The following is a 14,287-nucleotide window of genomic DNA, read 5'->3' on the forward strand; positions in this document are numbered from 1 at the left end:
TAAATGGAATTTTGCTGCAACATCAGTGGTAAAATTGGCACTAACTTATCTATAAGCATTGCCCCGTGTTAGCTCATTAAGGCATGTGGACAGCACACAGACAGGCCCTCAGTCACCTAAGCAAATAGATAACATGGGACCAAGCCTAGTGTATTCTTTCAGTTGCATTTACAAATGGTATAATCTCAGCTCTGGAGTTTCAACTGATAGCTTCTTAGCACGAGGAATCCTGAAGCAGCTTCTCACTGGGTAACCAATGGGGTTAAAAATGCCTTCTGTTTTGAGTGTTATTTGTGACATCTCTCTGCTCTCTTTCATTGTTTCATATTTGCAGCTTGCTCTGAGAGCTGGTAATGAGAAAGAGGAAGGGGAGACGGCTGACACAGTGGGCTGCTGCTCCCTCCGTGTAGAACATATTAATTTGCATCCAGAGTTGGATGGCCAGGAATACGTGGTAGAATTTGACTTCCTTGGAAAGGATTCCATACGATACTACAACAAAGTCCCTGTTGAGAAAAGGGTAAGGATTTTTTCTTGTGCACTTAACATTTAATGAAAGGGAGTCTGAAAAGTCTTCTTACTGAATTGTCTTTCTTCTGGTGAGTCTTTAGATCTCACCTTGAGCAAGTACAGTGTCCATCTGGACATAAATATTTCACATCTTGGAGTCATAGTAATGTAGATTTGGATGGGACCACAAGGGTCATCTAGTCCAACCCCCTGCAATGCAGGAATTGTTTTGCCCAAAGACCCACAACCCTGAGATTAAGAGTCTCATGCTCTTTCCAACTGCATCTAAACAAGGAGGTTCTATTTAACCTTCATGGTTAATGGATCCTTCTTTAATTTTCTTTTTCTTCATGTCTCCATAGTGGTAATTGTTTTTATAAAGTTCTGTAGCTCTCCCCGCCCCCCAAAATCATCTCTACCTTAGTGCTTTCAGCCTATTCTTATTAGCCTATTCAGTCAGGAAAATATTTGTTGCTTCTTCCCCCCCCCCCCCTCCACACACCACTGATGAATAGTGGTCTATGTACTCCTATCCCTTGTTTGCAGGATCCACCAACACACTTCCTGTAGGCCAGTAGAGAACAGTGTTCCTTCAGCATTGTGTACATGGAAGCATGGACATGTGAATTAGTGAGGAGCACGTTATACCGCCATCAAGTTGGAATTATGTCCATCCAGTTTCTTTTTTTCATGCTGTAATGGTCTTCTTCTCTCCCATCCATTTGCCTTGTAGGTTTTTAAGAATCTTCAGTTGTTCATGGAAAACAAACAGCCTGAAGATGACCTCTTTGATAGACTTAATGTGAGTGCCTTCCATACCTGGTACTTGAGAGTTAATCATAAGTGATAACCTTGGCTGGATTTTTTAATTGGAATTCTTGCTGCGATTATGGTTCCCTTTACACTGGCTTGGGAAAGGGTGCAATTTTTAACAGGCTGCTTATGGTGCAGGCAGTTTTGTATTTAACAGAAGAGTTCATGGAACTGAAATCTGCCCTCGTAGAAACTGTCATGTAGCAGCAGTTTGAGAGAAGGATGTGTGATACAGTACTGCGGGCTTGTTTCTGTTTCTCTATTTTAATTTGGGGTTTGGTTTTAGTGCTGCATCACAATTGATTGCATTCCTCTTTCGTTTATCCTATAAGCTGCCCTGAGAACTTTTTGTTATAGGGTGCCCTGTAAAGATTGAAAACACATAAAAAATGTGTAACACAAGCTCCATTGTTTACCATCGGGATTTTGGGCTTCCACTCCTATCAGCCCCAGCTAGCATGGCTCATGGCCAAAGATGATGGGAGCTGGCTGTAGTCCAAAGAGGGCCAGAGGATTGTTATTCCCAGCTTACCAGTTCACTAAATCCGCTTTCAGGCATTCATTCTGGGAACACTGAGTATACTAGTGGGGCTGGCAGGTGGGCGGAAACAGGCTCCACCTCTGATCTACACTCTAATCCAGGCATCCCCGAACTCGACCCTCCAACTGTTTTGGGACTACAACTCCCATCATCCCTAGCTAATAGGACCAGTGGTCAGGGAGTTGTAGTCCCAAAACAGCTGGAGGGCCAAGTTTGGGGATTCCTGCTCCAGTGAATGCATATAGATGGAGGCAGAAACACTTTCCCACGATCTCCCCACCCACCAAGCATTCATAAGTCCCTAAGTAAGAGTTGGAGAAATGCATTGCTCTAAGAGGTGGAATCCAAAAGGTTCACCACACTGACATCATATGGCATTGGGTGGATCCATGCCTTTCGGAAAGCAGCAGGGATCTGGTTTTATTCCAGAGCTCCTGAGTGCAACAATATCAGCAGTGCCAAATTTAAACAGTGCTGAAGGTAAGCTGCCAAAAAACGTGCACTCCCAGTTGTTCCTTGGCAGCTGCCTCTTCTGATACGCATGTGTCATCAGGGGAGTGGCAAGGAGGTGTGACCTGCCAAAGATGGCCATGTGGACCAAATTGGCTCACCTGGTGGGCTTAATTTGACACACAGGCTGGAGGTGGTCTTTCACCCCCCCCCAAAAAAAAAAAAATTATGGAAAGGGTTTAAGACTAGGTTGAATAGATGAGTTTGTCCCTCTTGGAATTCAGTTGGAGTATCTGTGTCACATGAAAAGGAAATGTGTCTTTCTTGTACAAAATACCCCAGCCTCCCTAACTGCAGACTCTACCTTTTCGTTGCAGTAGTAGTAGTAGTAATATCTGCTTCCATGCCATGCCCACAACCATTTTCCCCAGTTGCATCTTTAGCGTATCTGCCCCTTCTGCTGAATTGTCATATAGCTCATAAGTGACCTGCCAGATGCCTATGGAAAGCCCAGATGCAGGATCTGAGTGCAGCAGAGCCCTTCTCACTTGTGATTCGCAGCAACTGGTACTCAGAGGGATACTTCCTTGGACAGCAGAGGTAGAACATATCCATGGTGGCTACCAGCCACTGATAGGCTCATCCTCCTACTTCCCATCTCCTCAAATTACGAGAGTAAGGAGGGTGCACAGGTTGAGGTGTTCTACTGATGAATGCTGGAATTAATTTAAGCCTCCTTTATTTCTTCCCCTTAGACTAGCATCTTAAATAAGCATCTTCAAGACCTTATGGAAGGACTTACAGCCAAGGTATTTCGAACGTATAATGCCTCCATTACGCTACAGCAGCAGCTAAAGGAGCTCACAACTGGTAATAACTTTTTGGATTAGCACACCTCATACTTTTCTGTTTCTGTGTTGATTGTAACATCGATCCAAATGCAGGCTTAAGAGCCAATGGCTGGAAATTACCGTATTTTTTGCTCTCTAAGACTCACTTTTTCCCTCCTAAAAAGTAAGGGGAAATGTGTGTGCGTCTTATGGAGCAAATGCAGGCTGCGCAGCTGTCCCAGAAGCCAGAACAGCAAGAGGGATTGCTGCTTTCGCTGCGCAGCGATCTCTCTTGCTGTTCTGGCTTCTGAAATTCAGAATATTTTTTTTCTTGTTTTCCTCCTCCAAAAACTAGGTGCGTCTTGTGGTCTGGTGCGTCTTATAGAGCGAAAAATACGGTACTTGGGCTTCTCCACAGTTCCATGTTCTGTTCAGAGGCAATTATTTTTGAACCACATTGAACAAAGTTCCAAAGTTGCTGTTGTGGCTAGCTGACCTTCTGAAGAGGAAGGAACTGAAATCTGTGCCTTTCCAAGTCCATTTCGGATTTGAAATGTGCCCAGCAGTACCTTGAATTAGGTCAGAGGCAGCTTGTCAGCCAGTGCCAAGTGGCGAAGAATGTCAAAGGAGACCACAGAATTCTTAAAACAACTGTGGTTTCCAAGAGATCTTCAAAGGTGTATTGAAACATTTCAAATAGGAACGGTGTCTGTGACTTGCCTTTGCTAACCTGGTGCCCTCCAAATGTTTTGGACTACAACTTCTAGGAAGCTGTACAGAACATCTGGATGGCATCAGGTTGACAAAGGCTGCCTTAAATTAGCCAGACCAGAGAGAAGACAGCTAGCCAGGACACTTGGTAAATTTCTAACAGCCTTCAAGGATTTATTTGGTTCCCTTAGACAAGGGACGTGGGTGGTGCTGTGGGTTAAGCCACAGAGCCTAGGACTTGCTGATCAGAAGGTCAGCGGTTCGAATCCCCGCAACGGGGTGAGCTCCCGTTGCTCGGTCCCTGCTCCTGCCAACCTAGCAGTTCAAAAGCATGTCAAAGTGCAAGTAGATAACTAGGCACTGCTCTGGCAGGAAGGTAAACAGCGTTTCCATGCACCACTCTGGTTCGCCAGAAGCAGCTTAGTCATGCTGGCCACATGACCTGGAAGCTGTACGCCGGCTCCCTCAGCCAATAAAGCGAGATGAGCGCCGCAACCCCAGAGTCGGCCACGACTGGACCTAATGGTCAGGGGTCTCTTTACTTTACCTAGTTCCCAAGAAAACCATTATAACCCATCTCCCACCACAGTGGATGTCTATAATATGCACCTCAGTCAGATAATGTTCTGTCCACAATGAAGGCAGGCTTGACCCTGGGCTTCAAGGCTTTGCCTGATAAAGATGTTCTGTTTGTGTTGTCCATATAAATGGATGGTGTGCCTTTTTAAAATCCAGCATGCCCAGGCTTGCAGAGAAGGAATGCAAGAGGCAAATAACGGTTAGATCAGAGACCATAGATAACTATTGAAATACAAGGGGTTTAAACTGAATACTGGAGCTGATACACTAGAATACAAGTTGTAATCATTAGCATTTTCATAGCACTTTAAGGTGTTCAAGCCTGCATAAGGAATGTAGAAATCTGCTTTGCATCTACCCCCAGTATTACTCACTCCATGGTCTCGGGCAGAAACCTTTCCAATCACATGCTGTCTGATTCTGTTAAGCAGAGGTGCCAGGGATTGAACTTGAGGTCCTTTACATGCAAAGTATATGTTCTGCCACTAAGCTGTGGACTCACCTCAAAAGAGCAAGTCTTTCTGTATGCAGTCATCCCTCTGAACTCCATTTCTCCCCTCTGTTGCCTGAGATCCTTAACTAGAGATGCTGGGGGCTGAACCTCAGACCTTCTGCGTGCAAAATATGTTATTTGCTATTAAGCTACAGCCCCCAATCCCATTATAAGCATGCTACAGATGGCCGAGAGCCAAGCTGCTAATTTCTCTTCCCCACGACAGTGGAATTTGCTGCCAAGGAGTGTGGTGGAGTCTCCTTCTTTGGAGGTCTTTAAGCAGAGGCTTGACAACCATATGTCAGGAGTGCTCTGATGGTGTTTCCTGCTTGGCAGGGGGTTGGACTCGATGGCCCTTGTGGTCTCTTCCAACTCTATGATTCTATGAAAAAGTGAAATTATCCAAGAAAGAGCTAGACTTTTCCATACAGAAATGCAAATTTCACTTGTTCATTTTAAACTTTTCTAGCGGATGATAATGTCCCAGCAAAGATCCTGTCTTACAACCGTGCCAATAGAGCTGTTGCTATTCTCTGCAACCACCAGAGGGCGCCTCCAAAGACCTTTGAGAAATCCATGATGAATTTACAGAGCAAGGTAACTGACTGCTTCCTTTCGTTAAAACCCAAACCAAGACTTAGTTTGGCTACCTCTGTTACTTAGCTGACCTGTGTCAAGCTCTCCTCTAACTTCACTAGTGAAGCTTGTTTCTCTGATTTTTAGAAAGACAAACCTGCTTGATTTTATTACAGAAAATCATTCTTCAAGTCCTTCCTGTTTCTGACTGAATTGCACACCAGGCAAGTTGCCTTTTAGTCCTGGAGGAGAAATATCTATAAAACATCTCTAGCGGGGTCACAAAACGTACCATAATTATTTTTTTGCTCCTAACAGCTCTCTGATGTTATGATGCATTTTCCCATCCTGATTTACTCACAGGACACTGACAAAATCCAGAGTGTCCCTTACATGACCAGAAAGCATGTCTTTCAAATAAGGACAGTCTCCTTAACCTCCTGGCCCATTTCCCATTCTGCTTGAGAAGGGACCACCAACTCCCAGGAACAATTTTTCGGATTGTTCAGGAAGGGTGAAGGTGTGAAAGCCCCTTTGTGCAAGCAAAATTCTGCTCCTGGTTTTCTGGATCCTACCTGTATTTAGACACTCTTGGGGAAAGGAATAACTTGATTTAAAGAACAAGAGACTAAGCTAATGATACATATGCTTGGGAGCTTTCCTGAGGATTCTCTGAGACATCATAAAGATCAATGCTGAAGAAAAGTTTTATAGTTGAATTTGAAAGCTTCTTGACCAGTTGACCTCAGGGAAGACTTCCAGCTTGTCTGCACAAACTGCCAATCACATGGCAAAGCTGTATTTGGACTGTACCACTTGAGACCCACAAGTGGAGAAATCATTTGAGTGAATGTTTTTTCCAGGTTCCTTGCATTTAGAAAATTAAATAGGCAGGCAGAAAGTTTCGATCGTAGTAGTTTCTCTGATGTGCTCATTTTCTGTATCCACATTCCTGGAGAAAAGCTTGAACGTGCAACTCTTCTCCCACCTGTAGTCTGAAGTGGTCAGATCCAAAAATTATTTTACCGTGTGATGAACTATTTGTGTGGCTCAGGCCTTATTTTTCTAAAGTATTCTGTGCAGATTTCTATAAAGGCTATGACTTTCTCATTATCTTGTGAACTTAAAGCAAGTTCCAAACAGATAACTATTCCATGTCCATGGCTTGAGGATAATGGTGTGGTTTAACACAAAATTATCCACCTTCCTCCTCCAAAAAATTGCAAGCCTACCTATATCGAGTATATGATTATATTTTGCTTGACTAAACCACCCTTTTACTTTTCAGGTTATTTCTGACAAAAACCCTGAGGTCATTTTGGTTAGGTTGGTTTACAGCCTGAATCTGTTTTATTAATCAGTGGGGTGTTCTTTTTGGCTTTCATAATATCTAACCTGGCTGCTTCAGTTGTTAGGACTGACAGCTTTGACAGAATGATAACGACTTGTTTGCCTTCAACTCCCCACCCCCCAACTCACCTGTCCCATTATTCTTAGCTGAGCTGAACAATCTGTCAGTCACAGCTTAGGCGAGTGGAGCTGCAAACCTTCAGCTTCAGATCATCTTACTTAGTTTGCCGCAGATCATACAGCTTCTGCTTTTCATTCCTTTAGAGCAGAGATGGGGGACCTGTGGTCCTACAGATGTTGCTGGGCTGGAACTGATGGGAGTTAGCATCCAAGAGCATCTGCAAAGCCATAGGTTCCCATGGCTTTAGAACAAACCCATTATTGCTTGGGCTGAGAAAGTTTCCTGACGTGACCTAGCACAGTGCATCTGAATCTTTAAATAGGCAGTGGGGATGATGGGAATTTTATTTGGAGGGTTCCATCTATATGGCTTCATGCACTTCTTCCCCAGTCACCCATTGACTATTTGTATTGCACACTTTGTTTCCTGAATTCCATTATTCATTTGAAGGGTTGCAAGCTCTATTTTGTGTAATTGTACATGTAAATCTTTGCCTTAAAATTTTCCTGAGCCCTAGCCCCCTCCCCCCCAAATCTAATAAACTTGCAACTCAGGGTCTTTTGAGGGGCACTCTGCTCAGAGGATTCTCCTGCCAACAGAAGCAAACTTGGCACCCCAGCCAGGGCTTCTAGTCTGACAGTGCATACTGTTGAACTTGTGACACATCAGATATTTCTTGGATAAAACCTTGAGTCTTCTCTGGTTGGCCTGAGAAGCATCCATCTAGGCCTGGGGGGAGATATGTGGGCCTCCAGATGTTGCTGGACTTAGGCTCCCCCATCCCATCACGCCTGAACTTTGGCCATGGTGGCTGGGGTTGATGGGAGCTGGGAGTCCATCAGCATCTAAAGGAGCACAGGTTCCCCACCAATGAGTTGTGTCTCCTGATTTTCCCAGGCGTAACATGTGACTTGAATATTTGTATAGGCTATCCTCACCCTAGTGCCTCCTTCAGTTTAGTCCCTGCCATTGCCCAAATATGACCTTTTTTCCTCATTTCCTTCTCTTCTCTGGCTTTGGGCTCAGGTTTACTCTATTTCTTTCATACACTTTTCTCCCTTTGCCTTTGAAACTCAGCATTTGCCCATTCCTCTGCAGATCACAGCAAATGCCACTGTGGCATCCAGGAATCCACTAACATTGACATTATTGATGCTGCTGTACCAACATACAGTGGTACCTCGCAAGACAAATGCCTCGCAAGACGGAAAACTCTCAAGAAGAAAGAGTTTTCCGTTTTTCGAGGTGCTTCGCCAGACGAATTTCCCTATGGGCTTGCTTCGCAAGAAGAAAGCCCATAGGGAAATCTCCAGGGACCTCTTTTAAAATGCTGGTGGTCGGGAGCAAAGACTTTCGCCCACCGCCGGCCTTCAGAAGAGGTCCTGGACCTCTTCTGAAGGCCGGCGGGGGGCAAAAGTCTTTGCTCCCGACCGCCTGCCTTCCCGGGATAGCGGAGAAGCGCAGCGCGTTTCTCCGCTATCCCGACAGCTTTTGAAGGCAGGCGGGGGGGAGCAAAGACTTCTCCGCTGTCCCGGGGCGATCTTAAAATGCTGGCGGGCGGCAGCAAAGCCCTCCTGTCCCCGGAGCTTGCGGGGCAGGAGGTGGGGAGAAGGGCTTTTCTTCCCACCGCCAGCCTTCAGAACAGCCTTCTGAAGGCTGGCGGTGGGAAGAAAAGCCCTTGTCCCCCCCACCCAGCCTTCAGAAGAGGCCGGGGGACAGACTGTCCCCAGACCTGGTCTGAAGGCGGTTTCCATAGGAACGCATTGATTGATTTTCAATGCATTCCTATGGGAAACCGTGCTTCGCAAGACAAAAAACTCGCAAGAAGAAAAAACTCGCGGAACGAATTAATTTCGTCTTGCGAGGTACCACTGTAGTTGTCTGCATTTATTCTCGCCTGGCTTTACAATTTAGAGCTGTATGCATTTGTAAAGGCCTCCTTCAGAAGAAGTATTCTCTAGAACATTCAGCCTCCACCTTAGAGGATCATTTATATTTCTTCAGAACCTGCACTTAGATCTCACCTAGCCTCCCCATGTTGCTCTATCTCCCGTGGCAACCTAAGAAACAAATAATAGCTCACATACCATGAATGGGCTTTCTAGGCTGGTACGGGACGACAGCTACTGCCACACCATTGTCTGCCATGATGGCTGCCTGATGTACTGTTTGCTTCAAGCTTAGTCATGGATCAAACTGCACAGAGGAGCTTGGGTGAGGAGATTATTCAAGTCACTTTTCTCTGCTTTGGGCAAATCAATAGAGACAGCCCTCTAAATGGATATCTTCTTATGCCACTCACAGTAAGTGAATCAATGTTCCTTTCTAAGTGCGGTGCCATAAGTTTGGTATCTAAAGTCCTGGTAATCACTTCTGCAAGTTTGATCCTTGCATGCCTATCTGAAAATGTAAATCCCAGCCAGCTCTTCTATGAAACTTTAGTCGAGGTAAAAAAAAGGCTTGTTGGACACCCAGTGAAGTGTGTTAGACAGAGACGCTGCCTTGGTATCTAGAACTCCAGTGGAGACAAAAGTCTATTAGCTGTTTGCAGCTTGTCAGCTCCACACCTTCCATCTCCTGCTTTCTGTTTGTGTTTTGCCTTCCCTAGATTGATGCCAAGAAGGAACAGCTGGCTGATGCCAAAAGAGAACTGAAAAGCGCCAAAGCCGATGCCAAGGTCCGGAGGGATGAGAAATCTAAAAAGTAAGTCACATTGCTGTGACACTCACGTGTATCCAAACACTTCTCCATGGTGTTCAGGGAAACCAGCTTTGCACAGAATGAGATTTCTGTTCAAGTGGCTCACCTTGTCACTGGGATGGTACTATATGAAGGGAAGGAAAAAACCTCTTTACTTCCTGCCTAATTTTATATATCTCTGCCATGTCTCCCCTTACTTGTCAGAAAAAAACCTTTATCACACAGTACGTAGTGGCTACCACAGTATGTAGTTTTTAGACTGCTTTAAAAAGAGAATCAATAAATTCATTCCTGTTGTGAAAAAAGCTATCAATGGCTACTAGTCATGATAGCTGCAGCCTTTCTTCAGGATCAGAGACCACATGCCTCTGAATACCAATAACTGTGGAGCAACTGAGGGAGAGGGCTGTTGTGTTCATGGCCTGCTTATGGGCTTCCCAGAGGCATCTGGCTGAGCACTGTGGGAAACAGAATATTGGACTAGATTAGCCTTTGGTCTCAACTAGCAGATCTGTTCGGGTGTTCTTCTTTCCCATAGAAAGAAAAGCCATTTATAGTTCCCACCTGGAAAAAAAGTCTTATCTCCTTGCCCCTCACAGGACCGTAGAAAGTAAGAAGAAAGCAGTACAAAGGGTTGCAGAACAGCTGATGAAATTGGAGGTCCAAGCTACAGACCGGGAGGAAAACAAGCAGATTGCCTTGGGGACCTCCAAACTAAATTATCTGGATCCTAGGATTTCTGTTGCCTGGTAAGCTCTTGCCTGTTGGGGAAGAAAGAGTAGCCTCCATCCTATTGTCTTGCTTCAGTCTTTGAAAGGAAAAGAGGCATTGGTTCTGCTGGGTTTTGTAGTTGTTTGGCTGTACACACCTCTTGCTGTTCATCCTTTTTATTCCTCTCCCTCTCTCTCTCTCCCCTCTCTCCAGGTGCAAGAAATTTGGAATACCTATAGAGAAGATCTATAACAAAACCCAACGGGAGAAATTTGCCTGGGCAATTGACATGGCAGATGAAGACTTTGAGTTCTAACCTGATTTTAATGGGCTGAATCTTATGAATGAGAAGGGGAATAGCCTGGTTTTAGGGAGATTGATAAAACTGTGAGCCTTACTTGTCCTTTATATTTGGGGGAGGGGAGGGGGGTGTTGGGAGGGGAAAGCGAGTGTCTGATGAAATACCCAACATCTTTGAGAAAAGATAGGCCTGGAAATATTATAGAGTTGCTGAGCCAGTTGTCCTATGGACAACTTATTTAAACCTGTTTCAGAAACCCAAATTCTAGCTGTATGGTTTGTGTTTTTGTCTCTGGAGGGGGGAGGACAAGTGGATGGGGGAATTTGTTAACCTTCTGCCAGGCAAATTCACCCTTACACTGAGGAGCTTGGAAATCATTAGCTACTGTATACAGAATCCAATGAGATATTGGTGTGTTTTTACAGTTAGGGTTTTGCAATAACTTCTATATTTTAATAGAAAATGGATTCCCTTAATTTCCCGCCCCGTCTCCTTCAATTAATTTAACACAACTGAAGCCTTCTCAGCACACTGGCTCTGGCCACAACAGTCATCATGGAAACACCCAGTTGTTTTCATTTTTACTTGCCACCATCATGGTATTGAAAACCTATAATAAAAATACAACATCTCTTCAAAGCAAAGCATGATGGGAAGATCCTTCCTGACTTGAGTGTTATTTTCTTTTTCTTTCTTTTTTTGTTAATGTGAATTTTTACTACTTTTAATTATTTTAAAATATTTAAGCTTTTTTTTCTTCTTGATCTTAAAGATCATGTAGATTTGCAGGGGTAGGAAGGAATGGGCTGGGGAGGGTTGATGCATTATGAGTACAAATAAATTGGTAACAAAATGTTTTCCCATCATACTTTGTTCTGAGTACATAATATATATATATATAGATATATATATATCAGGAATATCCACATTTGTGGGTTTTGTTTTGCTTTTTTTGGCAGGGTTGTTTTTCTTTTCTCCCTCCTTTTTTAAAAAAAAGAAAACTCCATCCTCCTCTCTTTTACTTGAAAGATTTTATTGTGTAAAAAGAACTTTCACAGGTCAATAAAATTTTGAGGGAAGCGAGCTTTGGTCCAAAAAAAAAAAAAAAAGGAAAAATAATCAAGATCTTAGGTCTTTTTATTTTTTTTCTTTTGTAATTGTGTACAAAAACTTTAAAAAAAATTAAAGCAGAATTTTAATGTGAAACCTTTTTTGCTATAATCCATTAGTTTTAGAGGCATTGTTAGCTTAGTGTGGTGCAAAAACAAGTTTCCCGCAGTCTTTCCTCAACAAGTATCTTCTATTTTTATCATGAATCCCCTTTTAATCAACTGTAGGTTATTTAAAATAAATTCCTACAACTTAACGCAATGCCAGCATCTGTGTGTTCTTGTACCCAGAGAGCTGAATGGCTGGCTGCAGGCCAATAGCTGTCAGGAGATGCTTTGGGGAAGGATGTGGGGTGTGGAGGCGCTCTAGGATGAAATGCCCGAGGAACTGTGGACCAGAGGCACAGTCAAGATTCCATGTGGCCTTCTACACCATAGACTTTGGCAGCCAAATAGTAGATTGCCAGTTCTCTGGGTATTTTTGTACAGTGCCTTGCATGTTGGATCCTACATATATATCAAGTTATCTAGGGGCAGCCTGGTTCTGAAGATTTCCCTCTAGCTCCAATCCACAGCCAGAACAATTTTTTCATGGCTGGTTCTTGGCACTCTTCTCTAGAAGCAAACAAGGACTATTGTTTAGGAAGGAAGCGCTGTATTCTTCAAGATGACTATAGCTATACTTTTTATAGAGATCAGACCATTTGCTTTCTTGACTTGGAGAGCCTCAGAATACTGCATCTTCCATGTGTCTTGCTTTCAAAAGTTTGGAGAGCTAAGGCATTCTCCAACATAAACTCAACGCTAGTCAACCTGCTTTGACAGAGTTGACTGGTATGTCATCTTGTGCCTTTGTACAAAAGACAGGACACATGTTCACTTTTCTTAAATTGGCACTTATGGCCTGCATCAAGAATCGGGTATGCTTGAAACCACAAGAAATTGGAGCCTCAAAACCACCAATATTCAAAGGTATGGATAATTGGAAACACTAGCCATACACATCTAACCACATATAGCTGTCAGATCTTGGGTAGCACTCAATTTGCTGTATTACAGGTGCTAATCTGCATTCTAGGACCATTGACCTTTCTGCTGTTTGGCACTGCCACTCCAAATGAATCAGGCATGACAGCAGCCCCTAGGGCCTTTTTAAATCCCCTTTTGAGGTTGGTTTATCTTAAATTTGCACATTCAAACCAGATACTGAAATGAATGTTTCAGAATCACAGGTAATGTAAACAGGTAAAGGTAAGGAGACTCGTATGTATTCTGTATACCTGCCTCACCTTCCTACAAATTCCATTTACATAGCAAGAAAATACTGGCCCTGTGAACAGAATAAATTTTTTATACAAGTGTTTTTATGCATGCATGCTCGGTTTGATCATTTTGCTTGTTAGTCAGAATTTCATAAATGGCCTAGAGTAGCCTTCTCTAGGACAAATGAAGGCGGTATAAGGAGAAACTATAGACAGGAGATCTGTCCACCTCTTGACCACTGGAACTGGTTTGCTTTGATGCCTTTTAATAAAAGGGTTCAGTATATTCTCCTTAGCAGTAATCTTTACAATATTCGGATAAGGTAGGTCAATACTTCCATGTTGTAGATGAGAAGTTATTTTAATCCTTATTGGGGTGTTCTCCTACAAACAACAAAGGTTCCAAATCACATAGGAAATTTACATGCATATAGCTCAAACCTTCCTCCTCCCAACACATAGAAGGGGCACAGCAGAGGTGGCGAGCTCAGCAAGTGTGGGCAAGTCTCTTTCAATCATTTTGTAATTGTGAGGCATCCGGACAGGGCTATAGCACTTTGCCTCAAGCCACTCAGCCAGTGACTTCACAGCTCACACACTTATCCACTGCTGTGCCAGATTTCACTTGGTACAGCATGATGAGTATATTCTATCACTGTGGTTACTCATCACATTGCCCAATGGGCTAGCAAGTGGAATTGCACCTTTATACAATGCAAGTAGCAACCTCAAGTTGCTGGCATGGACCTTTGGACTGAACGGAGCAGTTGACATGGTTTATATTTGGGTAATTCAATAGTGATAGTGAATGTCCAGGGATGGATGGAGTTGGAGTGCATCAGCTCCCCATCACTCCAACAGCTTTAGCCAAGGTGCTGTGCTCATCCCTCTGTTTCTAATGGGGAATTTCTTCCCAGTTAGCTTGCATCTAACCACTGCATTAGAAGCATTTAGCGAAGGTTTCTACCTGGCTGTGTCTTTCCCACAGTAATAACTTCAAAAATCTCCTTTGGGAGATCCCCCTTCCCACCTCTTTTTAACTTTAGTGGTAAAATTGGTGAGAGCAGCAAATATGTAAGTTCTCTGAAAACAGCCTTATGTCTCTGAAGTTGTAACAATGTTGCCTATTATAAACACGTTTTCTATTTTTACATGTTCTCCCCCACTGACTCCAACCGCATCCCATCTTAATCAGATGTGTTAGATTATTCTGTGCCTGAAGTTATTGAC

The 14,287-nt window shown here is 43.6% G+C and overlaps 1 protein-coding gene across 2 annotated transcripts in view; it reads left to right on the plus strand.

Moving 5' to 3' along the window:
• The window catches only part of TOP1 (DNA topoisomerase I), a 74,808-nt gene extending 61,646 nt beyond the window's left edge, over nucleotides 1-13,162 (plus strand). For both annotated transcript variants that reach the window (XM_053394063.1, XM_053394064.1), the window contains 7 exons: nucleotides 335-520; nucleotides 1,244-1,312; nucleotides 3,070-3,184; nucleotides 5,397-5,524; nucleotides 9,583-9,677; nucleotides 10,274-10,423; nucleotides 10,599-13,162. In XM_053394063.1, the coding sequence (XP_053250038.1) occupies nucleotides 335-520; nucleotides 1,244-1,312; nucleotides 3,070-3,184; nucleotides 5,397-5,524; nucleotides 9,583-9,677; nucleotides 10,274-10,423; nucleotides 10,599-10,701 (846 nt within the window). In that variant the 3' untranslated portion in view covers nucleotides 10,702-13,162. The remainder of the gene's footprint in view (nucleotides 1-334; nucleotides 521-1,243; nucleotides 1,313-3,069; nucleotides 3,185-5,396; nucleotides 5,525-9,582; nucleotides 9,678-10,273; nucleotides 10,424-10,598) is intronic.
• Nucleotides 13,163-14,287: the final 1,125 nt, after the last annotated feature.

This window comes from Podarcis raffonei, chromosome 6 (assembly GCF_027172205.1).
Source record: "Podarcis raffonei isolate rPodRaf1 chromosome 6, rPodRaf1.pri, whole genome shotgun sequence".
Classification (NCBI taxonomy): domain Eukaryota; kingdom Metazoa; phylum Chordata; class Lepidosauria; order Squamata; family Lacertidae; genus Podarcis; species Podarcis raffonei.